Source organism: Phacochoerus africanus, chromosome X, assembly GCF_016906955.1.
Source record: "Phacochoerus africanus isolate WHEZ1 chromosome X, ROS_Pafr_v1, whole genome shotgun sequence".
In the NCBI taxonomy this organism is placed as follows: Eukaryota; Metazoa; Chordata; class Mammalia; order Artiodactyla; family Suidae; genus Phacochoerus; species Phacochoerus africanus.
In genome coordinates this window covers 66,171,019-66,198,754 of record NC_062560.1, presented here as the reverse complement: position 1 = coordinate 66,198,754, position 27,736 = coordinate 66,171,019, and the positions used below count along the sequence as shown (strand labels likewise).

General features: G+C 39.1%; 1 protein-coding gene across 1 annotated transcript in view; it reads right to left on the bottom strand.

Moving 5' to 3' along the window:
• The window catches only part of ATP7A (ATPase copper transporting alpha), a 136,894-nt gene that overhangs the window by 32,309 nt on the left and 76,849 nt on the right, over nucleotides 1-27,736 (bottom strand). The window contains exons 3-7 of the mRNA XM_047764912.1: nucleotides 22,685-23,174; nucleotides 21,109-21,834; nucleotides 17,042-17,248; nucleotides 12,672-12,835; nucleotides 2,413-2,574 (exon numbers count right to left, since the gene is read on the bottom strand). Coding sequence (XP_047620868.1) covers nucleotides 2,413-2,574; nucleotides 12,672-12,835; nucleotides 17,042-17,248; nucleotides 21,109-21,834; nucleotides 22,685-23,174 — 1,749 coding nt within the window. The remainder of the gene's footprint in view (nucleotides 1-2,412; nucleotides 2,575-12,671; nucleotides 12,836-17,041; nucleotides 17,249-21,108; nucleotides 21,835-22,684; nucleotides 23,175-27,736) is intronic.

Sequence of the window (27,736 nt, the reverse complement as noted above, 5' to 3'; positions counted from 1 at the left end):
TTTATTCATCCATCCTTTGCCTGAACAAGCACAGAAAATGGAATAGGCCACAAAAGCTAGCACTATACTAAATATATTATTCAAGGTTTTACATACGCACTCTTTACTATTGTTCTGCCAGGAAAAAGAACATTAACAAAAATCTTCCTCAATAAAAAAAAGTATTGAAAGAAAATTACCACCTAAGACTCATATGAGCACAGATAGTAACATACACTACATTTTGAACTGTTAGGGAAAATGCTGCCATCTTACTTTTGTTGGCATTAAAGCACAGTGAAAAGAGCAAGCATGAACACTGGATTCAGAAACATTAGGCTTGAATCCCAGCTATGACACTAGCTATGTGACTTTGGACAACTAACTTAACATCTCACAACCTGAGTCTCCTCACCTCCAAAACAAAGATGATAGCACTGTGGTGAGAATTAAATCAAGAGCTGAAGCTTTGCAATTTTGCTAACTGGCACATAGTTGATACTCGATAATGCTAGCTTCACAAAGATGTTGATGGTATTATTATCTACATTAACAGGATCTTATCTGAAAGATTAATATGCTTTTCAGATCATTAGAACACCAATGCTATACCATATTAGCACTTTTAAAGCACTCTCACATGTAATACCACTTAAGATTACAGGATGAATTTGTCACAAAGAAAAAAGGTTTGGTCACCTAATTTCCCAAAACCACAGCCCAGACTTATGGGGCCACCAGAGATGACTGTGGTATTCAAGACGTACTGGAATTTTCGCTCCTCAGTCCCCTAACTTCACCCCTCACCCCAGGTTGACTTTAGCTCCTCCCTTTTCCCATTTAGGCCCATCTCAGTGGGCAGGACCAGGCCAAATTAAAGAGGAGAGTGTGGCCTTGGCCCCAGCTGGGATGGCCTTGTTACAGTGGAGCTAAGGAGATCAGAAGGACTAACTGGTACATTTAGCTGAGGAGCCATCTCTTTCTTCCTTCTTGAAGCTGCTTCTCCAAAACATCAAATCTAGAACTACTTCCCCAAATTACAATAACCTAGAGACAGTTCTGACTCCCATGTGAACCCCTAAAGCAGTTTAACTCGTCACTGCTAAGTGTGTGTTGTTAACTGTGAGACAGGATTTCCTTTATACAGTGTGAATCTGCCTAACTCTGACCCAGAAACCAACCACTTAAACAGAAATTCAGAAGATATTAATGAAAATGAATATTGAAAGTGGGCATGTTTCTTGCTTAGAATTAATTTTAAATCTAAAATTGTTTAAAGAACAATAGATCCAAGTGTAAATATTCAGAAAGAGCTCCCCAGAAGAATGGAGGAAGAATTTTTATTATAATGTTTCCCATCTCCACACCATATAAAAGACAGAAGTGTTTCTGATGCTTTTTTCCTTCCATGGTGCCTTTTTTTAAGAAATGCTCTTCTGTCAGGTTTAAACATTTTGAAGTGTCCCATTGACAAGAACATATTGTAAAACAAAAATCTAAAGAGTAATATATGGTATGTTTGTGTTCCCGTTGTAATAAGTTGATTATAAGAATTTATGAGGGCTAATTAATTTATGAGGGCTAAATTACACTAAGTGTCACTTTTAAAACTCGCGTGTTTGACATAGCTTCTAAGACCCATGTAATTTTCTGTGTCCCTCTTGAATTTTTAAACTTAATTAACAGTTAGTGAATATGAAAGTATTTCTGAATTAAAATAAATCTACATGCCTGGAAAAAGAAAAAGAAAAACGTCTAGTCCTTTAAATTTCTCACTTTTTTTTTTTTTTTTGCTATTTCTTGGGCCGCTCCTGCGGCATATGGAGGTTCCCAGGCTAGGCGTCCAATCGGAGCTGCAGCCACCGGCCTCCGCCAGAGCCACAGCAACGCAGGATCCGAGCCGTGTCTGCAACCTACACCACAGCTCACGGCAACGCCGGATCGTTAACCCACTGAGCAAGGGCAGGGACCGAACCCGCGACCTCATGGTTCCTAGTCGGATTCGTTAACCACTGCGCCACAACGGGAACTCCCTAAATTTCTTACTTTAACTTAAAAAGATATCATTTGCTTTGACCTAACAAGCAATACAGTATCTAACAGGATGCTTCAATTTCATAATGATTAACATGAATTCTATTCATACAAAACTGTACTTTATTTACATTTTCTAAATAAATATTTTTATATGATTTCTCATTCTATCTTAAGTCTGCTCCTGATTAATAGTGAAAATGTGACTTTGTCTAACTCTTCCTAACAAGGTCAAAGGCAGATATATTTACATTAAATTTTAAGATAGATGTTGTCTACAGAGTAAACAAAGGAATCATATTTTTTTTTATTATCTTTATCTGATACAAAACAGAAGTGATTCAAGGGAATACTTACTGGATAGGTAAGAACACAGAAATGCACAGTTTTGGCACTTACTTCAATTACATGAATAATATCTCTGGGACCAATAATTTCTGGATCATATTTAATATGTGCCTTGTTGGTTGCCAGGGCTACAGAGCAGTAGAAGATTCCTCTGTGTTTTGTGAGAGTAGACTCTATTTTATGTACACAGGAGGCACACGTCATTCCTCTCACCTGTTAAAGACAAAGGCTTGTTACTGAGAAATATACTTTTTTTCTCCATCAAATGAGTTATTACTTTAAACTACAAAAGCTCTTATAACACAGGAATAACATACAAGATTTTATCTGAATTATTAATATACTTTATACTTTAGATGTGATCATTAGATCACTGTTTTTATATCACAGTGAGCAAAGATATGGTCCCAGCTGCCAACAGATAAAACAGAAGAGGATCTCATTAAAAGTCTTCCTCTTCGTTACCACTCAGTATTAGAGGATTTGATACCTATCATTGTTTCATGCATTCAATGCAGATAAATACTGTGTCTTATATGTGAAATCTAAAAAATAAAATGAATGGCATTCCCCTTATGGCTCAGAGGTTAAGAATCCAACTAGTACCCATGAGGATGCGGGTTTGATGCCTGACATTGCTCAGTGGGTTAAGGATCCAGTATTTGCCATGAGCTGTGGTGTAGGTTGCAGACACGGCTCAGATCCTACGTTCCTGTGGCTGTGGCATACCAGCAGCTGTAGCTCCGATTCGACCCCTTGCCCGGGAACTTCCATATGTTGAAGATGTGGCCCTAAAAAAATAAATAAATAAAAAATAAAACGAACAAATGAATACAATAAATAGAAACCGACTCATAGAAAACAAACTAGTGATTACCAATGGGAAGAAGAGGAGTTCCCATCGTGGCGCAGTAGTTAACGAATCCGACTAGGAACCATGAGGTTGCCAGTTCGATCCCTGGCCTTTGTCAGTGGGTCAAGGATCTAGCATTGCTGTGAGCTGTGGTATAGGTCGCAGATGTGGCTCGGATCCTGAGTTGCAGTGGCTGTGGTGTAGGCCAGCGGCTACAGCTCTGATTGGACCCCTAACCTGGGAACTTCCATATGCCGTGGGTGTGGCCCTAGAAAAGACAAAAAATAACAAATAAAAAAACAATGGGAAGAAGAAATGAGAGGAGCAATATAGAGGTGGGGATTAAAAAGTAAAAACTACTTCTCCAGAAATAAACCCAGATACCTACAATCAATTAATCTTCATAGAGTCAAGAAGAACACAGGCAAGAATATAAAATGGGAAAAAGTGTCTTCAGCAAGTGGTGCTGGGAAAACTGGACAGCTGCATGTGAATCAGTGAAACTAGAACACACTCTCACACCATGCATAAAAATAAACTAAAAATGGCTTAAAGACTTAAATGTAAGACAAGATACCATAAAACTCCTAGAAAAGAACATAGGAAAACATTCTCTGACATCAACCATACAAATCCTTTCTTAGGTCTGACTCCCAAGGCAATAGAAATAAAAACAAAAATAAACCAATGGGGCCTAATCAAACTTACAGGCTTTTGCACAGCAAAGGAAACCATAAAAAAATGAAAAGACAACCCACAGAATGGGAGAAAATAGTTGCAAATGATGCAACCAACAGGCCTTAATCCCCGAAATATATAAACAGCTCATACAACTCAACAAGAAAAAAACAAACAACCCAATCAAAAAATGAGCAGAAGACCTAAACAGACATTTCTCCGAAGAAGACACATGGGTGGCCAGTAGGCACATGAGAAAATGCTCAATATCACTATTGGAGAAATGCAAATCAAAACTACAACAAAGTACCACCTCACACTGGTCAGAATGGCCATCATTAATAAGTCTTTAAATAACAAATACTAGAGAGGATGTGGAGAAAAAGGAACCCTTCTACACTGTTGGTGGGAATGTAAATTGGTATAACCACTATGGAAAACAGTATGGAGGTTCCTCAGAAAACTAAATATAGAACTACTACATGATCTAGCAATCCCACTCCTGGGCACATACCTGGAGAAAACAATTCAAAAAGATACATGCACTCCTATGTTCACTGTAGCACTATTCACAATAGCCAAAACATGGAAAAAACCTAAATGACCATGGACAGATGAATGGATTAAGAAGATGTGGCATAAGGAGTTCCTGTCGTGGTTCAGTGGCTGGCGAATCCAACTAGGAACCATGAGGTTTTGGGTTTGATCCCTGGCCTTGCTCAGTGGGTTAAGGATCCGGTGTTGCTGTGAGCTGTAGTGTGGGTTGCAGACGCAGCTTGGACGCTGCGTTGCTGTGGCTGGTGGCTACAGCTGACTAGACCCCTAGCCTGGAAACCTCCATATGCTGTGGGTGCAGCCCTAGAAAAGACGAAAAGTCAAAAAAAAAAATGTGGCATATACACACGATGGAATACTACTCAGCCATACAAAGAACAAAATAATGCCATTTGCAGCAATATGGATGCAACTAGTGATTCTCATACTTAGTGAAGTAAGTCAGAAAGAGAAAGACAAATATCATACGATATCACTTGTACCTGGAATCTAAAATATGGAACAGAAGTTCCTGTTGTACATGGATGGACCTAGAAATTATCACGCTAAGTGATGTCAGTCAGACAATGAGACACCAACATCAAATACTATCACTTACAAGTGGAATCTAAAAAAAGGACACAATGAACTTCTTTGCAGAACAGATACTGACTCACAGACTTTGAAAAACTTATGGTTTCCAAATGAGACAGGTTGGGGGGTGGGGGGATGCACTGAGGCTTTGCGATGAAAATGCTATAAAATTTGGTTGTGATGATTGTTGTACAACTATAAATGTAATAAAATTCATTGAGTAATAAAAAAATTAAAAATAAAAAAAAAGAAGTTCCTGTTGTGGCTGAGTGGTAATGAACCCAACTAGTATCCATGAGGATGTGGCTTTGATCCCTGGCCTTTTCAATAAATGGTGCTGAAGGAATTCCCATTGTGGCTCAGTAGATTATTAACCTGACTAGTATCCATGATGTGCGTTCGATCCCTGGCCTTGCCCAGTGGGTTAAGGATCCAGCATTGCCATGAGCTGTGGTATAGGTTGCAGACATAACTTGGATCTGGCATTGCTGTGGCTGTGGTGTAGGCCTGTAGCTGCAGCTCTGATCTGACCCCTAGGCTGGGAACTCCCATATGCCATGGGTGCAGCCCTAAAAAGCAAAAATGAAATAAAATATGGCACAAATGAACCTATCTATGGAACAGAAATAGACTCACAGACATGGAACTTGTGGTTGCCAAGTGGAAGGAGGGGAAGAAGTGGGATGGGTGGGGAGTTTGGGGTTATTAGATGAAAACTATTACATTTAGAATAGATGGGCAATGAGGTCCTACTGTAACAGCACAGGAAACTATATCCAATCTCTTATAACAGAACATGATAGAAGATAATATGAGAAAAGGTATATGTGTGTGTGTGTGTGTGTGTATGACTGGGTGACTGCTGTACAGCAAAAATTAACACAACACTGAGTCAACTATACTTTAAAAAGTTTAAGACAAAGAAGTACAAACTATGTATAAAATAATCTACAAGTATATATTGCGTGGCATAGAATATATAGCCAATATTTTGTCGTAACTTTTTTTTTCTTTTTGCCATTTCTTGGGCCGCTCCCGCGGCATGTGGAGGTTCCCAGGCTAGGGGTCTAATCGGAGCTGTAGCCACCGGCCTACACCACAGCCACAGCAACTCGGGATCCGAGCTGCGTCTGCAACCTACACCACAGCTTATGGCAACGCCAGATCCTTAACCCACTGAGCAAGGCCAGGGATGGAACCCGCAACCTCATCATTCCTAGTCAGATTTGTTAACCACTGAGCCACAACAGGAACTCCAATTTTGTACTAACTTTAAATGGAGTATATTCTATAAGAATTTCAAATCACTATTGTACACCTGAAACACATAATATTATAAATCAATTATACATCAATTAAAAAACTGATTATGGGAGTTCCTGTCGTGGCGCAATGGTTAACGAGTCCGACTAGGAACCATTAGGTTGCGGGTTCAATCCCTGGCCTTGCTCAGTGGGTTAAGGATCCCGTGTTGCTGTGAGCTGTGGTGTAGGTCGCAGGCGAGGCTCTGATCCCGAGTTGCTGTGGCTCTGGTGTAGGCTGGTGGCTACAGCTCTGATTAAACCCCTAGCCTGGGAACCTCCATATGCCGTGGGAGCGGACCCAGAAAAGGAAAAAAAAAGAAAAAAAAAACTGATTATGGAGTCCCTGTTGTGGTGCAGTGGAAATGAGTCCGACTAGTATCCATGAGATTATGGGTTCTATCCCTGGCCTCGCCCAGTGGGTTAAGGATCCAGCATTGCTGTGAGCTGTGGTGTAAGCCGGCAGCTACAGCTTCAATTCAATCCCTAGCCTGGGAACCTCCATATGCCACACATGCGGCCCTAAAAAGCAAACAAACAAACAAAAACTGATTATGCCAATCCCTGAGGTATATGGAATAACTGGCCAACTGTATGCAACCTGCTGTACAGTACAGAAAACTCTTCCTAATATCCTGTGATAATCTATGTGGGAAAAGAATCTGAAAGCGAATGGATATATACATGTATAACTGAATCTCTTTGTTGTACAGCAGAAATTACCACAACACTGTAAATCAACTATACTTCAGTAAAACTTTTAAAAAGGAAAAAAACAAAAGAAAACAAAAACAGGAGTTCTCCTTGTGGTTCAGAGGGTTAAGGACCCAGTGTTGTCTCTGTGAGGATACAGCGACCTGGCCTCACTCAGTGGGTTACAGATCTAGCATTGCTGCAAGCTGCGGTGTAAGTCACAGATGTGGCTTGGATCTGGTGTTGCCATGGCTGCGGTATAGGCAGCAGCTGCAGCTCTGAAGTGCGGGAACCTCCATACGCTGTAGGTGTGGCTGTAAAAAGAAAAAACAAACAAAACAGAAAACTAATTTAAAACAAAATTTGGAAATTAAACAAAAGCTTGCAGCAATGTAGGAAGCATTTATTCAAGAAAATTAGACGAATCCAAATAAAACAGCAAGATATTTGGCATTATAATTTGACTTATTCCCATCCCCTCTCCTCTAGCTCTGTGGTAGCTATGAAGACCAACAGGCCATAACCATGGTGAAAAATAGCATCAGGGAAGCCACCAGAGAGGACAGAAAAGGACTGGAATGCCTTCAGAGCCTCATTCCCAGAGAACTGTCATTATTTGACCTGTCTGATGGTTTTCTATAATATTCCACTTGCAAAGATGTGTTTGTCCTAACTGGAGCTCAGTGAATACAAAAAGCCTTTTCCCCAGGAGAATTTGTCACAAACAACTGTAGGAAATTACTTCACCTTGTGGCTGCCTGAGCCAATGGATAACAGGTGGGGCAAAGAATAGGCTAATAAAAAAGCCTAAAAAGGAAAACTAGGAAGTGAAATGTCAGTAAGAGCCCCAACATAATCCTAGGAATCTAAAAGGCCATGCATATGCAATAGGATTATGCACACGTCCAGGGCTGTGTGCATATTCAGAAAATAACTGAAAAGGCCAGAACCTCTCACCTCAGGCTGACCTTTAGGCTCTGTAGAAGCAGAAATTGAAGGCTAAGGCAAAAGTGACAACTGCATGGTTGAGTGTTCAAGGCATGCCCTAACATTTACAGAGAGCTCTTTAGCAAAGACTGGGAAACTTACGGGTTCAAGATATTTAAGGAAATCACTGTCCAATCATTAGCTGACCATCAAGCTAACTAAGCAAGAGTTCAGTGGCCACACACAACAAAGAACTTTACAAAATTAGTTCAGAAGTCACTAAACAAACAATAACAATGACAAACAGCAACAAAAAACAAACCCCAAGGAGTTCCTGCTGAGGTACAGTGGGTTAAGAATCAGACTGTGGCCGATCAGGTCACTGCAGCAGTATGGATTTGATCCCCAGCTGGTGCAGTGGGTTAAAGGATCCATTAGCATTGCCATGAGCTGTGGTGTAGGTTGCAGACATGGCTCAGATCTGGCATTGCTGTGGCTGTGGCGTAGGCCAGCAGCTGTAACTCCAATTCAACCCCTAGCCTGGGAACTTCCATATGCCGAGGGTGCAGTCCTAAAAAGATGGCAAAAAAAAAAAAAAAAAGGATCCAGAATTGCCATATGGGTGTGGCCATAAAATTAAAAAAAAAAAATTTTAAGGCGAGGGGAGAATCTTATTTACAGAGTTAGCACATCACACTTTCAACAAAAAACTGTTCAGACATGCAATAAAATAAGAAAGTATGTTCCATACACAGGGAAAAAAAAGTAATCAATAGAAATGTTACTAAGGAAGCCCAAACATTGGATTTACTAGAAAAAGATGTTAAATCAGCTGTTGTAAATATATGCAATGAATTAAAAGAAACCATGTCTAAAGAATTAAAGGAAAGTATGAGGCCAATATCTCACCAAACAGAGAGTATCAATAAAGAGAGAGGGATTATTATAAAGGCCCAATGGAAAGTCTGGAGTTGAGAAGTACTAAACTGGAATGAAATCAGTGCCTAGAGGAAAACTTATAAATGCCAATATTTAAAAATAAGAAAGGAGTTCCTGTCATGGCCCAGCAGTTAGCAATCCCAACTAGGATCCATGAGGATGCGGGTTCAATCCCTGGCCTCGATCAGTGGGTTAAGGATCCAGCATTGCCGTGAGCTATGGTGTAGGCCAGCGGCTACAGCCCCGATTTGACCCCTAGCCTGGGAACTTCCATATGTTGTGGGTGCAGCCCTAAAAAGACAAAAAAGAAAGACCAAAAAATAAAAAATAAAAAAATTTAAAACAATAAAAATAAAAAAGATCTTGGAATTGCCTGGTGGCTCAGTGGATTAGGGATCTCACATTGTTACTGCTATGGTTCAGGTGGCTGCCATGGACTTGAGTTCGATCCCTAGCCCTGGAACTTCCACATGCCACAAGCGTGGCCAAAAAATAAATAAAATTTAAAAATAAGATCTCAAATAACCTATGCTTCTACCTCAAAACACTAGAAAAAGTGAAATTAAATTCAAGATTAGAGTGAAAATAAACAAGAGAGAAAATAGAGAAAATCAGAAGTTGAATACTTGAAAAGATTAACAAAATTGACAAACTTTTGGCTAGAATGATGAAGAAAAGAAAAAAGATTTAAATGATTGAGTTCAAGAATGAGGAGTGACTACTAATAGGTATGGGGTTTGTTTTTGGGGTGATGTGTTTTGAAATTAGATAATGGAGATCAGTTGTACAACCCTGAGAACATACTAAAAACCACTGAATAGTACATATTAGAAGGGATGTTTTTTATGGTATGCAAATTATATTTCGATAAAGCTATTACTTTCTAGAAGTATTTAAAAAGTAAAAACCAACCCATTCTTCTTAATAACTGCTCAGTATCCCACAGTATGGATATATCATTATCTATCCAGTTTCTAATAATTGACATTTAGTTATTTAGTTTCCTATCTTTTGCTACTATAAAAATACTATAATAAACATCTTTGTACACATATCATTTCATACAAATGCAAATATATCTGTTGGATAATTTCCTACTAGTGGAACTTCTGAGGCAAAGACTACTTACTACAATTTTACTTTTGATAGATATTGCCGAATTCTTCTGTTGAGAGCTTCTATCAACAGACATTCCACTGACGATATACAAGAGATCAGTGTTAACAAAACTGCTTATCTTTACCAACCTAATAGGTGAAAAATGGCATTTCAGGGCAGTTGTAATTTGCTTTACTGTTATTTTAACTGAGATTGAATATTTTTCATATATTTTTTGGCCATGTCCCTGGCATGTAGAAGTTTCCAGGCCAGGAATCAAACCAAGTCACTGCAGTAGCAATGCCAGATCCTCAACCTCCTGTGCCATAAGAGAACTCTCTCATATGCTTAAAAAAGTACTGTTTTGGCTTTTTTATGAACTGTCAGTTCATATCAGCTTTTCTATGAACTATCACTTTATAACCTTTACTATTTTTCCTTGGGGTTGCTGGCTCCTATTGATTCACAACAGTTTATATATTTAGAAAATTAACTTTCATCTATGATATTAATTATAATTATTTTACTCGCTTTATGACTTTTTATGATGTTTTTCTTCCAAGAAAAAATTTTTATGTACCCAAATTTATAAATCTTGTCTTTTATGGGTTTTGTATGATATTTAGAAATTCTCTTCCTACTCTTATTTGTAAATGATAGATTAGATGTTATCCTTGGGAAAAGCTGGGTAGAGACTACGTGAAAATTCTCTACACTATTTTTCCAACTTCTTTGTGAGTTTAAAATTATTTCCACAATGCACTGATGTACGATAAAATATGTTAATTGTAGAATCTAGACAGTGTGTATAAGAGTGTTCAACTGGGAGTTCCCATTGGGCTCAGCAGTAATGAACCCAACTAGTATCCATGAAGATGTGGGTTCAAACGCTGGCCTCACTCAGTGGGTTAAGGATCTGGCATTGCCGTGAGCTGTGGAGTAGGTTGCAGACTTGGCTTCGATCTGGCATGGCTGTGGCTGTGGCTGTGGCCAGCAGCTAAAGCTGATTCTACCCCTAGCCTGGACTTCCAGGTACCACAGGTGCAGCCCTAAAAAGAAAAAAAAAGAATGTTCAACTGTACAATTTTTTTTGTTTTTCCTGATGTGTGAAAGTTTTATAATAAACTAAAATGAAAAAATTTTTCAAATATTTCTTCTGGTAGCTTCATGACTTCATTTTTTATATTCAAATTTTTGTTTGAGCTCAAATTTATTTTGACACAGGATTAAATTTTTGTCTTTTTTTGTCTTTTTTTTTTTGTCTTTTCTAGGGCCGCACCCACGGCATATGGAAGTTCCCAGGCTAGGGGTCGAATCAGAGCTGCAGCTGCTGGCCTAAACCAGAGCCACAGAAATGCCAGATCCAAGCCGCATCTGTGACCTACACCACAGCTCACAGCAACGCCAGATCCTTAACCCACTGACAAAGGCCAGGGATCGTTTCCTAGTTGAATTCATGTTTCCTAGTTGAATTCATTAACCACTGAGCCATGATGGGAACTCCTAAATTTCTTAATTATTTAGGTTATATAAATAAAACGATTTGCTGGATTGGAGAAAATAACCATTTTATTTATTTCAGTTATATTTTGAAAATGACCATTTTAAACCAATTTGCCTTACATCTTGTTTTATGACTATAAAATTTAAGTCTTTAATGCATCTAGAATTTATTCTTTTACATGCTACTATGTAGGAATCATAATACATGTTTTTTTTTTTTTTTAGGTTAGGGCCACACCTGCAGCACATGGAAGTTTCCAGGCTAGGGATCAAACTGGAGCGGCAGCTGCCAACCTACAACACAGCCACAGCAATACAGGATCCAAGCCACATGTGTGACCTACACTACAGTTCACCACAACACCAGATCCTTAACACAATGATCCTCATGGATGCTTTTTTTTTTTTTTTTTGTCTTTTTGCCTTTGCTAGGGCCGCTCCCTCTGCATATGGAGGTTCCCAGGCTAGGGGTCTAATCAGAGCTGTAGCCACCGGCCTACGCCAGAGCCACAGCAACGTAGGATCCGAGCCACATCTGCAACCTACACCACAGCTCACGGCAACCCTGGATCCTTAACCCACTGAGCAAGGCCAGGGATCGAACCCGCAACCTCATGGTTCCTAGTCAGATTCGTTAACCACTGAGCCATGACGGGAACTCCTCCACATACTATATTTTAAAAGCTGATTTTTATTTATTCATTTAAACTGAATTCCTGTTTTTCGATTTACAATAGAAGTATGATGATCTTTTAAATTCCATGCTCGAAGGCCACCATTGTCATATATTGTCCTTCCATTTTTCAAGTTCCTTAATTTTCATTTTATGTCTTATTTTCCAAACATTTAATTATATATGGAATTCTACTCTGAATTCTCACCAAGTTTTTCCTTCAGGGAGTTCCTATTGTGGCGCAGTGGAAACAAATCCTAGTGTCCATGAGGACAGGTTCGATCTCTGGACTTGCTCAGTGGGTTAAAGGATCCACTGTTGCCGTGAGCTGTGGAGTAGGTCACACACACAGCTCGGATCTGGCATTGCTGTGGCTGTGGCTGGCAGCTGCAGCTCTGATTGGATCCCTAGCCTGGAAACTTACATATGCCACAGGTGTGGCCCTAAAAAGCAAAAAAAAAAAAAAAAAAAAGGTTTTCCTGGAAATTTCTTTAATTACACAAAAATTCTTACTTACAACAAGTTCCAAAACACCGTCTCCTTCATCAGTATTTTCCATCACAGTGGTTCCAAATCCAAGCTCTCGGATTAACTCTGCTATCATCAAGGGTTGTATAACAGCAGGGTTATATCTTACTTCTGCCTTACCAGCCATCAGAGCGACAAGTACAGAATATATTCCTAGTAACATTGATAAGAAAAACAATTCAGATAACATTCCTCATAAAAAGAGTAATCTTATAATAGTTTTTTTATTTAACTGTGAAAGAATTAAGTAAATCTGGAGAAATTTATTTAATTTTTATACAGTCTTGAACCAAACCCAAATAAAACTATTTGAAAAAGAAGGCTTCATTTTATTTTATTCTTTTTTGTCTTTTTAGGGCCACACCCACAGCATATGGAGGTTCCCAGGCTAGGGATCCAATCAGAGCTACAGCTGCCAGCCTTTCACCAGAGAGGAAGCAGTGCTAGATCGGAGCCAGATTGGAGCCATGTCTGAGACCTACAGCATAGCTCACGGCAACGCTGGATCCCCAACCAACTGAGCAAGGCCGGAGATGGAACCTGAAACCTCATGGTTCCTAGTCAGATTTGTTTCCACTGTGCCACGACGGGAACTCCCAAGAAGGCTTCATTTTAAAAAACTTTTTATTATGAAAATTTTCAAATACACATAAACAAGAAAACAAGAAATAATCTTTTTAAATCTAATTCTTATTTTATATTGGAGTATAGTTGATTTACAATGTTGTGTTAGTTTCAGGTATACAGCAAAGTGATTCAGTTACATATACACTGATATATATGTCTACCTGATGTACCCATCTCTCAGCTTTAGCAATTATCAATAATACATGTTTGATCTTGTTTCATCTATATTCCTCCCCACTCACTCCCTGCACTCTACCCTGATTATTTTGAACCAGACACCATATCCTTTCATATGTAAATATTTATTAAATACATATCTCTAAAAGATAAAGATTCTTTTCTTTTAAAAAATAACCATAATACCATTGTCAAATTCCTCAAATATCCAGGTAGTATTCAGATTTCCACAATTGTCTTACAACAGTTTAACACTGTCTGAATTGGGATCCAAATAAGGCCTGTGAATTGCAATTTTATTGTGTAAATATAAAGCATTTTTAGAAACTTAGAGCCCTAGAGAAAGGAACTGATGCACTTAGGAAATCACTGCAGTTGTAGCAAAGAACCCAAGAATGTACCAACATACACATTATAATATTATCAAATAATAGTCATTTCTTTCTCAAGTTTTACTGACATACTAATCTAAAATGTTCTTGTTCCTAGGGGAAAAATGTGACACACAACTTAACAAAGGAGTTCATTTTATGGCAGTCATGCTGTTCTCTGGTGTAAGCATCTTGTTAACAACCATCTACTTCTCTGGGCCAGCTACTGCTGTCATTGCCAGGAAGAAAATTAATTCTGCACAGCAAAAATGGCAGTGCTTTCTAGCAATCTGTGGCACTTGGTGGCTACCTGAGAGGGAATTGGGATCAAGAGTCCGTAAGTCAGCTCTGGGGTTTGATCAAAAGAAAAAATATAAAAACATTAATTTAATAATAGTTTTTAATAAGAAAACAAAGTACCTAATATAATCTAAGCTTTTTATATAGAGTGGTTATACTCTGGGCTTTGTGGGTACCAAATAATTCAGATGACTGGATCATGGGAAAGTCTCAGTAATGAGGGAAGGGTATAGAGCAACTAGGAAAAATCTTTTTGCTTCAGCTAAATGTAATCTATTGCCAAAGAGAAATAGAAAATCTGGTTTGTTGGGGGAGGGGAAAATTGGAAAGGTTGGAATAACATATACACACTACTGTATAAAATAGATGATTACAAGAACCTACTGTAGAGCACAGGAAAATCTACTCTATAGTTTATAATAACCTGTATGGAAAAAAAAAGAATGGATATATTTATATGTACGACTGATTCACTTTGCTGTACACATGAAACTAATACAACATTGTAAGTCAACTATACTCCGACAAAATTAAATTTAAAAAAAGAAACAGGGAGTTCCCGTGGTGGCTCAGCAGGCTACAAACCTGACTAGTATACATGAGGATGTGGGTTCAATCCCTGACCTTGCTCAGTGGGTTAAGGACCCAGCGTTGCCACAAGCTCTTAATGAAGGTTGCAAACATGGCTCAGATCCCATGTGCTGTAGCTGTGGCATAGACCGGCAGCTGCAGCTCTGATTCGACCCCTAGCCTGGGAACATCCATATGCCACACGTGTGGCACCCCCTCCAAAAAAGAAACAAAAAAAAAGGGAAAAATTTGGCTTCTCAAGTTTCAAAAATGTTTCATACTTATATAAATTACAGATAATTTTTAAAATTCTTCAAACCATAGTCAGAACTCTTTCTATTCATTTTTAGAAATATAATGCAGACAAAACTGAGGGAACACCAGTGACTCCAACAAGGCTAATGGTATTCCTAATGAGGTTAAGAGGTGGTAAAGGGGTAGTATGAAGTAATTGGAAGAATCAGCCTAATGGGTTAAAAAAAAAAAGATTGGTAATTGTAATTTGTAATAGATGTTGCTTGTCTAATGAGAAAGGCTATTTGTGCAATACCCAAAAATAGTTGGTTCTAAAATTAAACAGTCCCATTTCGGAGTTCCCGTCATGGCTCAGTGGTTAACAAATCCTACTAGGAACCATGAAGTTGCGGATTTGATCCCTGGACTCACTCAATGGGTTAAGGATCCAGTGTTGCCATGAGCTGTGGTGTAGGTCGCAGACATGGCTCGGATCCTGTGTGGCTGTGGTTGTGATGTGGGCTGGCAGCTGTAACTCCAATTAGACCTCTAGCCTGGAAACTTCTATATGCCTCAGGTGTGGCCCTAGAAAAGACAAAAAAAAAATTAAACAGTCCCATTGCAAACTTCTTTTTGCAGAGTTCCCATGGTGGCGCAGTGGTTAACGAATCCCACTAGGAACCATAGGGTTGCAGGTTCGATCCCTGGCCTTGCTCAGTGGGTCGATTATCCGGCGTTGCCGTGACCCGTGGTGTAGGTCGCAGATGCGGCTTGGATCCCGTGTTGCTGTGGCTGTGGTGTAGGCTGGTGGCTACAGCTATGATTAGATCCCTAGCCTGGGAACCTCCATATGCCACGGGAGTGGCCCTAAAAAAGACAAAAAAAAAAAAAAGCTTCTTTTTGCTTTAATTTTCTTGCAACCTCCCTCCTGTCCCTTTTTAATCACTCAAGTAAAGTGTAATATAAGCTTTGGCCTTAACTGCATTCTAGTCAGATAATAACAGAGGCTGAAATGACAGAATGCAGATGAGATAACATTGAACTGAACATAGCTCTAATATGTAACACACATCGTGTTACAATGTTCTGGCCTTTATGTATAAGATGACTGTACTGGTCACAGGCCTTCATTGTTATCTACATACTTTGAACTGATTCCCCAATAGTGAGGGTAAGATTATACTAATAGTATTTATTTGGCCCTTGTGACTAACAGCATGTCTCATTAAGATAACTGGGGTTAGGGCTACCTAAGCACCAAATCTATGACTTCAGACTCATTAAACATAATCACTTATCTCTAAGGTTAACAAATCAACTATGCCAATACTGCAAAGTCCATTAATGTGAGTGCCAAATTATAAGTTAAAATATCTGAGTATTACTGAATAAAAAATATATACTGTAAGAGTTCCCTTGCAGCACAGCAGGTTAAGGATCTGGTATCATCAAAGCAGTGGCTCAGGTCACTGCTACGGCACAAGTTCAATCCCCAGCCTGGGAACTTCCACACGCCATGGGTGTGGCTGGGAAAAAGACAGGAAAAATATATATATATATATATATATATTGATTTTGATTTCCTAACCTAAAATGAAAAGTGCTAACTTTTGAACATTTTTACTACAGGCAAAGATCAGTGATCAATCTGTTGTAAGACAGTAATTTTAAACAAACTTGGTTTTGGTCCAGTGCTTGGTCTGGGTATGGAAATACTGAAACTTATGGGTTCCACTATTAATTTTAAGCATAGCTTTATCAAAAAGTTCATACTTCTTAAAATCCATTGCATCCAAGGTCCATAAATAATCTTATGTACTTCCTCTTGCTATCTGACTACAAATTTCATTGATATTAAACTGTGATCATGAGGTAAACAAGACAGGAACTACATCTAAGGGAACAAAACAATAAAAAAAAAAACTGGCTGTCAGGAAGTGAAGGTTGTCCTGCACATCACTGATAGTCTTCATGAGGCCTTGGAAAGAACCATAAACATGGTTATAAAACACATAAGAGGACAAAATGGACAGAGTCCTCAAATCAGTACATAAAATAACAGGCTTTAAGAGTGTCTTACCTTCTTCTCGTCTTAAATTCCGTTCAATGTTTGCTACACAGGAAGCACAGGTCATCCCAGTGACCTGTATGTAACACTTAGATGAAGTCTTTGTCTCCTCCTTGTCATGAACTGGTGTCATCATTTTGGAATTAAATTCATTAGTTGAGGTCAAAAGTGGCATTTCCGATGAGGACTGAGCTATTACTACCAATGGCTCATTTGTATCTGGTGGACAGGGAAAGATTCTTTTCATTTGAGGTGTTCTCCAGCTGCATCCTTGTCATTCATCACAATCTACACTACCAGGCACTATCAATCCATTCATTTAAAACCAGCACGGACTTAGAGCCCTGAGCAATGTTATTTTTACACTTGCCACAACGTGACTTTCAAGTTCAGTACTGCCCATTCCAATTGTTGGGAAAATCTGAATTAACTGAATAAACAAAACTTTACATCAAGATCTTCCAGCCATTATCTCCACCCCAAACCCCATGTAGTTTATTAATAGTTAGCTCTTATTTTTTTCTAATGAATTTATCATTACGTTAGCAATTTGCATACCGGCATTAAAGCAATTTGTGATATAGTAAGTGAAACAAATTTACAAAACAGCACTACAGTGTAATATAATTTTAAAAATTGTTGGATTCAGAGTTCTCATTGTGGCACAGTGGAAACAAATCTGACTAGGAACCATGAGGTTGTGGGTTTGATCCCTGCCATGGGTTAAGGATCCGGCATTGTCGTGAGCTCTGGTGTAGGTCGCAGACAAGACTCAGATCCCAAGTTGCTGTGGCTGTGGTGTAGGCTGGCAGCTGCAGCTCCAATTCGACCCCTAACCTGGGAACCTCCAAATGCCAAGGATGCAGCCTTAAAAAGACAAAAAAATTTTAAAAATATTGTTAGAGTGCATATATGACAACATGTGTAAGAAAGCCAGGAAGCATACATACCAAACTATTCTTTTTTTCCCTTTTTAGGGCTGCAACCGCAGCACGTGAAAGTTCCCGGGCTAGGGGTCCAATCGAAGCTACAGATGAAGGCCTACACCACAGCCACAGCAACACGGGATCTGAGCCGCATCTGCAACCTACACCACAGCCCACAGCAAAGCCGGATACCCAACCCCCTGGGTGAGGCCAGGGATCGAACCCGCAACCTCATGTCTCCTAGTCGGATTTGTTAACCACTGAGCCATGACGACACGAACTCTTATTTTTATTTTATAAATGAGTTCATTTGTGTCGTTTCTTTTTAGATTCCACATACAAGTAATAACATATGACATGTGTCTTTTTCTGACTTAGATAATTTCTATGTCCATCCATGTTGCTACAAATAGTTTTATTTCATTCTTAATATGGCTGAGTAATATTCCATATCTGTGTGTGATCTCTGCGTGTGTATGTATGTGTGTCTGTCCCCCTCCTTTTTTTTTTTTTGGCCATGCCTATGGAATATGGAAGTTACCAGGCCAGGGACTGGACCCATGCCACAGCAGCAACCTAAGCCACAGCAGTAACAACACCAAATCCCTAATTTCCTGAGCCACCATGGGACTCCTGCATAACATTTTTAAAGTACAGAATCTTGGTTTTGGAGTTCCCTCATAGTGTAATGAGTTAAGGATCCAGCGTTGTCACAGCTGTGGCTCTGGTTGCTACTGTGGCATGGGTTCAATCCTTGACCTGGGAAATTCCACATACCATGATCATGGCCAAAAAAAAAAAAAAAAAGAATCTTGGTCTTCTGAGATTTTCTTTATTAAAGTAAGACTTTCAGGTAGGAATAGAAAATGGTGTAGCCATTTTGGAAAACAGTTTGGTAGTTACTGAAAAAGTTAAACATATCCATCATAGGACCTAGAAATTACATGCCTAGGTATATACCCAGAATTAAAAACAAAACTTGTAAAAAAATGTTCATCTCACCCATTATTCATAATAGCCAAGGAGTGGAAACAGCTCAAATTTCCATCAACTGATGAATGGAGAAACAAAATGAGGTATATACATACAATAGACTACTACTATTCAGCAATAAAAAGGAGTAAGTACTGATATACATCACAAACCTGGATGAACATTTATTACCTTGAAAACATCATGCTAAGTACAAGACATTAGATACAAAAGGACAAATATTCTGGCTCCACTTAGAGTTGCCAAATTCATAAAGACAGAAAATTGAATAGTAGATAACAGGGCCTGGGAGATGCGGGTGGGGGATAGGAAATGGGGAGTGACTGCTAACCAGTATGGGGTTTCTTTGGGTGGGGGGGTGTGATAAAAAATGTTCTGAAATTACATAGTGGTAATGGCTGCAAAACTCTGTAAATATATACATCAGAATTATGTACTTTAAAAGGGCGAAATTTATGGTATGTGAACTACACCCTGACTTTAAGAAATGAGAATTCTATAATTTCTACCATTTGTCATGAAAACAAAAATTTAGAATGTTTACATCGCTGAATCCTTTTCCACCGACACTTACCACCATAATTTCAGCATGTTTTTTATATGCTTATAAGTTTTAGTGAGCTTGAAAAGAGAATAATTGCTATTTGATATTCTTCATTCTGATCAGACAATGACATTGTCTAGAAATTAATTCTGGATATTGAAGTTAATTCTAGAAGTTAATTAATTCTAGAAATTAATTCTAGACACTGTCTAGAAATTAATTCTTCAACTTTTCACTTGCTATTTTCAGCAAAAAATTTCACTTAGGGAATTTCTAGTTTAATTTAAGGCTAGATTCAATTCTAGTTCACAACAAGTTAACATGGGCAAATTTCACTGGATATGCATTTTTGGATTCAGTTCAAGGTAAGAGCTGCCAAGAAACAGGAAGACTTTGGGACAGTTCTAGAGCAGGCTATTGAATGCCTGAATTAAAAAACAAGGTTAAAATTCTATTATTTAATTCTATTTTTTTCTTTTTAAAATAACATTTGCTTCTCCCATTTTATGTATACATAAATACATACAAACATACATACATCCTTGTCACAAAAAAAAACTTAAAATACATAGGATAGCACAATGAAAACAAATTATCACCTTTATCCTACCACTCACAAATAACTACTGTTTGGAGTTCCCATTGTGGCTTAGTGGTAACAAACCTGACTAGTATCCATGAAGATGAGGGTTTGATCCCTGGCCCTGCTCAGTGGGTTAAGGATCCGGTGTTGCCATGAGCTGCAGTGTAGGTCACAGACACGTCTTGGATATGGTGCTGCTATGGATGTGGCGTAGGCCAGCAGCTACAGCTCTGATTCAACCCCTAGTCTGGGAACTTTCATATGCCATATGTGCGGCCCTAAAAAGAAAAAAAAAACAAAAAAAAAACAAAAAACAAAAAAAGAAGTAACTACTGCTAAAATTTAGTTCACATACTACCAGAAATCTTACTCATTCATATACATAAATAGCATATACATGGTATAAATCCTTATACATGGGTTTAATATTGATCATACTAAGTATATAGCTTTTTAGCTTCATTTTCTTTTCATTTAACAAAATACCTCAATTTCCTGTGGCATTAAGTATCTTTAATACCATAATTTTTATGGCTTCAAAGCATTTCATCATGCTTTATTTAACATTTCTAGTTTTTAATATTTTAAATAATTATGCAAAAATCTTTATGCCTCTTTGTATATACTGCTGACTACTTCCATATGCCTTAATTTCAAAAAGTGGAATTGCAGTGCCTACTACTCATTTTTCATTAATAAAAACCAAAAGAATTAGCATAGTGTAGATAAAAAAATATTAGAGAGGGAGTTCCCGTCATGGTGCAGTGGAAACGAATCCAACTAGGAACCATGAGGTTGTGGGTTTGATCCCTGGCCTCGCTCAGTGGGTTAAGGATTCAGCATTGCCATGAGCTGTGGTGTAGATCACAGATGAGGCTCAAATATGGTGTTACTGTGGCTGTGGCAGAGGCTGGCAGCTGTAGCTCCAATACAACCCCTAGCCTGGGAACCTCCATATGCCATGGGTATGGCCCTAAAAAAGAAAAAAAAAAAAAAAGACTATTAGAGAAGTCAAAGAAAAAATGATAATTACCTGACAAGGAAGCATCAAATCCCAAGTCTTCTATTGCTTCTCTCAAGGTTTCTGGAGAGGTTAGTAAAGGATCATACTCAACAGTCCCTTTGCCATTTGCAAGGGATATCTGTATGTATTTTACACCAGGCTTTTTTGATATGACGCCCTCAATAGACTGCACACAAGAGTTACAAGTCATGCCATCAATGTTTATTACTGCTTCTTGAGTCAGAGGTTGGCTCACTATGTTCAAAGGACTCTTTTGAAGAGATGAGCTGGAGGGAGAGTTTGAGGTACACTCAATGTCACTTGTACTAGTAACTCTATATTGCCCTGGTGATATGTCCTCTATTGCTTTTCTCAGAGTTTCTGGAGTGACTAAACTTGCATTGTACTTTACTATGGCAGTTCTATTCTCTAAAGAAACTACTATGCTGCTTACATACTGGAGTGTAGATAAAGCACTTTCAATATTTGACACACATGATTTACAATGCATGCCATCTATGATGAAAATGACTGTTGAATTATTGGTATATGATGTACTCCTTTGTGGTGATCCTTCCAAGGATTTGACTGGTGTGTTCTTTAGACGTTCTATATCAATAGCTCCCAACTTGAGGTACTTAGGCTGTTTTTTGATGAATACTGGAAAGCCCACAGCTTCAATCTGCTTTTTTATTTCCTCTACTGTGATAAGATGAGGTTGATAAATGATAGTAGCTTCTTGGTTGTCCAGGGAAACTAGATAAAAAGAAAAATAATTATTTAATTCAGTTACTCCTGGACCACTTCAGAAAACATTCTGTAGACCAAATCAATACCACACACAGTTATTTTTCTCTCATTGTGTAATTATCCTTTCTTAAGATAATTCTGTTCTTTTCAAAAAAAATGCTATTGACACAGACTGGAAAAAAGTAAAAGTTGTGACCACTATATCTAAGATCTCTAAGTTTCTACATTCATGAATAGAAATATATTAAAGGTAAAGAGGACAAGAAGACCCCAGGCATGTTGTGTTAAGAACCCTAAACTCAAAAAAATAAAATAAATAAAAGGAAAAAAGGAGTTCCCGTTGTGGCGCAGCAGAAACGAATCCAACTAGTATCCATGAGGATGCAGGTTCGATCCTTGGCCTTGCTCAGTGGGTCAGCGATCCAGCGTTGCCTTGAGTTGTGGTATAGGTCACAGGCTCGGCTTGGATCTGGCATTGCTGTGGCTGTGGTATAGGCCGGCAGGTGTAGCTCCAATTGGACCCCTAGCCTAGGAACTTCCATATGCCATGGGTGTGGCCCCCAAAAGCAAAAAATAAATAAAAAATAAAATAAAAAAAATAGAACCCTAAACTCCATGACTCGCTACCCTGGCTGCTTTTTCTGCTAGTTCAAGATTCATGTAACTTTTAATTATAATCATTAACTTTATGGACATTAATCCTGGGAATACACTGTACCTCAGACTTCAATGAAGCAATAACATTCTACTCCCAGGGATTCAAAATTCATGCTTAAGAAAAATGCAAAAGTTAAAACGTCAAACCAGAAAACTAATCCTTACAAAACAATTAAACAAATAACATCAGACATACTACCTTTAATTCGTTGAACACCTTGCAATTTTCCAATTTTTCCTTCAATGGTGCTAGTACATGAGTGGCAGGTCATCCCTTCCACCTTCATCTTAAGCATGACTTCACCTGCTTGAGCCATACTGTAATCTTCATAAATTCCTGACTTTTTCTCCAGAGTTCCAGTATCTAAACTGAGATCTGGAACCAGCTCTATTATCTGATTGGCATTCACTACAGAAGGGATTATTGTCACCACTGCAGTTCTCTGCTGAGGGGAAATTTTAATGTCTGTCACACCTTTGGTCTTGAGCAATGTGCCTTGGATATGGTCCCACGGTGGAGCCAGTGAAGCAGCAACCGTCAGAAACACAGTCTCAGTTAAAACAGGGAGAGGCTTAGGATTGTGGAGAATAGCATCAAAGCCCATGTCATCAATAGCATCCTGTAGGGTCTTTGGAGTATGTAGTTTAGGGTCATAAATAATAGTTGCATTTTTTTCTTCCAGTGAAACCTTGTGGGAAGAAATTTCAGAAGTCAGTTTAATTAAACTACATAACTTGGAACTTAGAAGTAGCAATCATCACACCACCTTCAAGAATGAAACAAAGGAGTTCCCGTCGTGGCACAGTGGTTAACGAATCCGACTAGGAACCATGAGGTTGCGGGTTCAGTCCCTGCCCTTGCTCAGCGGGTTAACGATCCGGCGTTGCCGTGAGCTGTGGTGTAGGTTGCAGACGCGGCTTGGATCCCGCGTTGCTGTGGCTCTGGCGTAGGCCGGTGGCTATGGCTCCGATTCGACCCCTAGCCTGGGAAACCTCCACATGCCGCGGGAGTGGCCCAAGAAATAGTAAATAAATAAATAAATAAAAGAATGAAACAAATAATTCAATCAAAAGAGTTTCTGTGTTGGTTTTAACCTTTATTATTCTCTTTAGAAAGAAACACAAAATGTCTTGTGTACCTACAGTAGTGGTAAAGCTCTATGTAGCTGTATGTGACTCAGGTACTGATCAGGAAATTGAAACATGCATTGACAAACACACCCTAGAATTTCACAACAGGCAACAAACTACTCTTTCCTACCTTCTCCTTTCACAAATTATTCTAAAATTTCACACTCTACCAATTCAAAAAGTAATAGAGGAAACAGGATCAGCTACAGAAAAGGTGATATGAAGTTCAAACTTACTTTTTTTTTGCTTTTTAGGGCCACACCTGCGGCATATGGAAGTTCCCAGGGTAAGGGCCCAATAGGAGCTACAGCTGCTGGCCACAGCAACACAGGATCCAAGCCATGTCTGCCACCTACGCCACAGCTCACAGCAATGCTGGATCCTTAACCCACTGAGTAAGGCCAGGGATCAAACCCGCAACCTCATGGTTCCTAGTCGGATTCGTTCTGCTGCACCACGACGGAAACTCCTTAAGTTTATGAACTCCTTAAGTTTAAACTTTTAAAATGTTCAATTAAGATAACTTTGTTGACAAGAAAAGGTATAAACATTCTAGTTTATGAATGAAGGCGGTATTCATAAGGATTTTGTAGCAAATATTCCTATATCCTTCTAAGTCACTCAAGTTAATACAGTCTAATATATTACATCTTTCTTTTGCCTGTTTTGACTATAAAAACAATGATTTTTTTTCTTCTTGGCTTTTTAGGGCCACACCTATGACATATAGGAGTTCCCAGGCTAAGGGTCAAATCAGAGTTATAGCTGCTGGCCTATGCCACTGCCATAGCAATGCCAGATCTGAGCTGCGTCTGTGACCTACACTGCAGCTCACAGTAATGCCATATCCTTAACCCACTGAGCAGGGCCAGGGCTCAAACCTGTATCCTCACGGGTACTAGTCAGGTTCGTTTCTCCTAAACCACAACAGAAACTCCCAATGATTGTATTCTTAAAGCTTAGCAACTGTATATAATTTAACTACTACCAGGACATCTTAACCTGCTTCTGTTGGCTAACATGTTACCTAGATTTATGATGAAGTCATTCACACACACACACACACACACACACACACACAAAACTAAGTTGGGAGTCAGAAGATTTGAGTTCCAGTATCCATTCTTCACTTACCAGTCAACCACACTCTGAATGTCTTACCATCTGAAAAATGGAGAAATTTACCCTATTATCTTCCAGGGTTGTTATAAGGATCATATGAGTAAATAGAAAAGCAGTTCTTTGCAACAGTGAATCATATAAAAGTAAACATTTAACATCTAATATTTATCAAGGACCTATTATATGTGCCAGGAACTGGGATTCTCAGGATACCAAACTAATCATGACACAGTCACAGGGAAGAATACTACAATAGAGGATAGAGAAAATGAATACCATTCAACACTAGGAATGTGTGTCCAAAAAGGCTTCTTAGGGAAGGTAACACTTGAATGTTAAAGGAAAAACAGAAATAAGCAAGGATATATGAGGCAGGGAATTCCTGACAACGGGAAACATTAAAGTAGAGAAAAATGATGGGCTGGAGAATTAAGCACCTGCTTCATCACGGAGCCTCTTTATGTCAATAATGGTCAGTAGTTTATCCTAGAGGTAACAGAGAGCCATGGAAGCTCAGCAGGGGAATGACATGTTTATGTTTGCATTGAGAGAAGAATCATTTTGGGGGTACTGAGGAGTAGGTAGGTTATGGGACTGTGCTGTCCTGGCTGTGGAGGTAGCTAAATGAATCAATACATGTGTTAAAATTCACCCAAACTTAAAAACAAACACCTCATATAACTTTACACCAAAGGAAGTCAATTTTACTCTACAATTTTTAAAAACAAAAAATGAAAAGATTAAAAGTTCATTTCCTCAGAGTTCCCACTGTGGCTCAGCAGGTTTTCAAACCCAACTAGTATCCATGAGGATGTGGGTTCAATCCGTGGCCTCACTCAGTGGGTTAAGGATCTGGTGTTGCCATGAGCTGTGGCATAGGCCAGCAGCTGTCGCTCCAATTCTAACCCTAGCCTGGGAACTTCCATATTGTACGGGTGCAGCCCTGAAAAGCCAAAAAAAAAAAAAAAATCAGTTCCTCAGTTGTATTAGCCACATTTCAAGTGTTTGACGGCCAGTGTGGCTGCCATATGGGACAGAGTAGATACAGAACATTTCCATCATTACAGAATGTTCCATTGGACAGAACTGCTCTATGTACTACAACACTTTTTCTGATAAAGTGTCAAACTTTTTTAAAAGGGAAGGGAAATTTTTTCCCTTTAGGTTTAAATACACTGCATCTGGTATCTCTTAAATAAGACCTGGTTTTGCGCTAATTTCCCTCTCCTCCAAAAAAATTTTCAATTTACCAATATATCCAATTTCAAGAAACTGTTCTTTTTTTTTTTTTGGTCTTTTGCCTTTTTAGGGCTGCGCCCACTGCATATGGAGGTTCCCAGACTAGGGATGCAATTGGAGCTACAGCTGCTGGCCTAAACCACAGCCACAGCAACGTGGGATCTGAGCCGCGTCTGCAACCTACACCACAGCTCATGGCAATCCCGGATCCTTAACCCACTGAGCAAGGCCAGGGATCGAACCCACAACCTCATGGTTACTACAGTCAGGTTCATTAACCACTGTGCCACTACGGGAACTCCGGAGAAACTGTTCTTAAAACTGATTTTTGGGAGTTGCCATTGTGGCGCAGCAGAAATGAACCGACTAGTATCTATGAGGATGTGGGTTTGATCCCTGGCCTCACTCAGTGGGTTAAGGATCTGGCATTGCCATGAGCAGAGGGGTAAGTTGCAGACGTGGCTTAGATTCCACATTGTGGTAGCTGTGGTATAGGGTGGCAGCCATAGCTCTGATTTGACCCCTTGCCTGGGAACTTCCATATGCTGCAGATGCAGCCCTAAAAAGTAAAAAAAAAACAAAAACCTGATTTTCAAGGTAAACATCACTTTGTCACTAGATGGTTTGCTACACTTTCTACTGCTTTAGCCTGTCTTCTGTTTATAAAAGACATAAGGAAATAAGGAAACTATGTATGTAAAATACTATACAAAAAAAAAAGTATTATCCTATGTTGTTTTCATGCTGCATACCAGAAAGTACTTCCTTATTTAGTAACTTCTATTTGTGTGTTTTAAAGCTGGGCCAACCCCACCTAGCACAAAAATGTTCCCCTTTGGAATAACAGCACTCAACTTTTCCTCTGAATATTAGAGACCAAAGAGACTTTTCAAGCCCAAGGTCTCAAAAGAAAAACAGGTAGCACCTTTATTTCTTTTAAGAGGAAATTCACTTAGTGATTATCACAATACTGTTCTGGATGCCAAATCCTTGGGCAAGAAATATTTAACAGATATTTACTGAGTACCTATTATGTTATTATGTGCCTGGCACTGTGCTAGTTGCTAGAGATACAATGGTTAGCAAAAACAGGTACAGACTCCATAGAGCCAGAAATTGCTGGTAGCAGTCTGATTCTGGGTCTGTGCCACTCTTCTTTCACATGATCCCCATCAATGTAAACCACCTCCACCTATTCCCCATGTAACTAAAGTTTCAACAGCTTGTTTTTTCTTCTCAGAATTTTTCATTAGGAATCAATGTTCCCACTCCTGGGCATCTATCCAGAGAAAACCATGACTCGCAAAGACACATGTACTCCGATGTTCATTGCAGCACTATTTACAATAGCAAGACATGGAAACAACCTAAATGTCCATCGACAGAGGAGAGGATCAAGAAGATGTGGTACTTATACACAATGGAATATTACTCAGCCATTAAAAGGAACGAAATGGGAGTTCCCGTCATGGCGCAGTGGTTAACGAATCCGACTAGGAACCATGAGGTTGCGGGTTTGGTCCCTGCCCTTGCTCAGTGGGTTAACGATCCGGCGTTGCCATGAGCTGTGGTGTAGGTTGCAGACACAGCTCGGATCCCGCGTTGCTGTGGCTCTGGCGTAGGCCGGTGGCTACAGCTCCGATTGGACCCCTAGCCTGGGAACCTCCATATGCCGCAGAAGCGGCCCAAAGAAATAGCAAAAAGACAAAAAAAAAAAAAAAGAAATCACATGTATTCTGTGCCCTCAATAGCACTAACA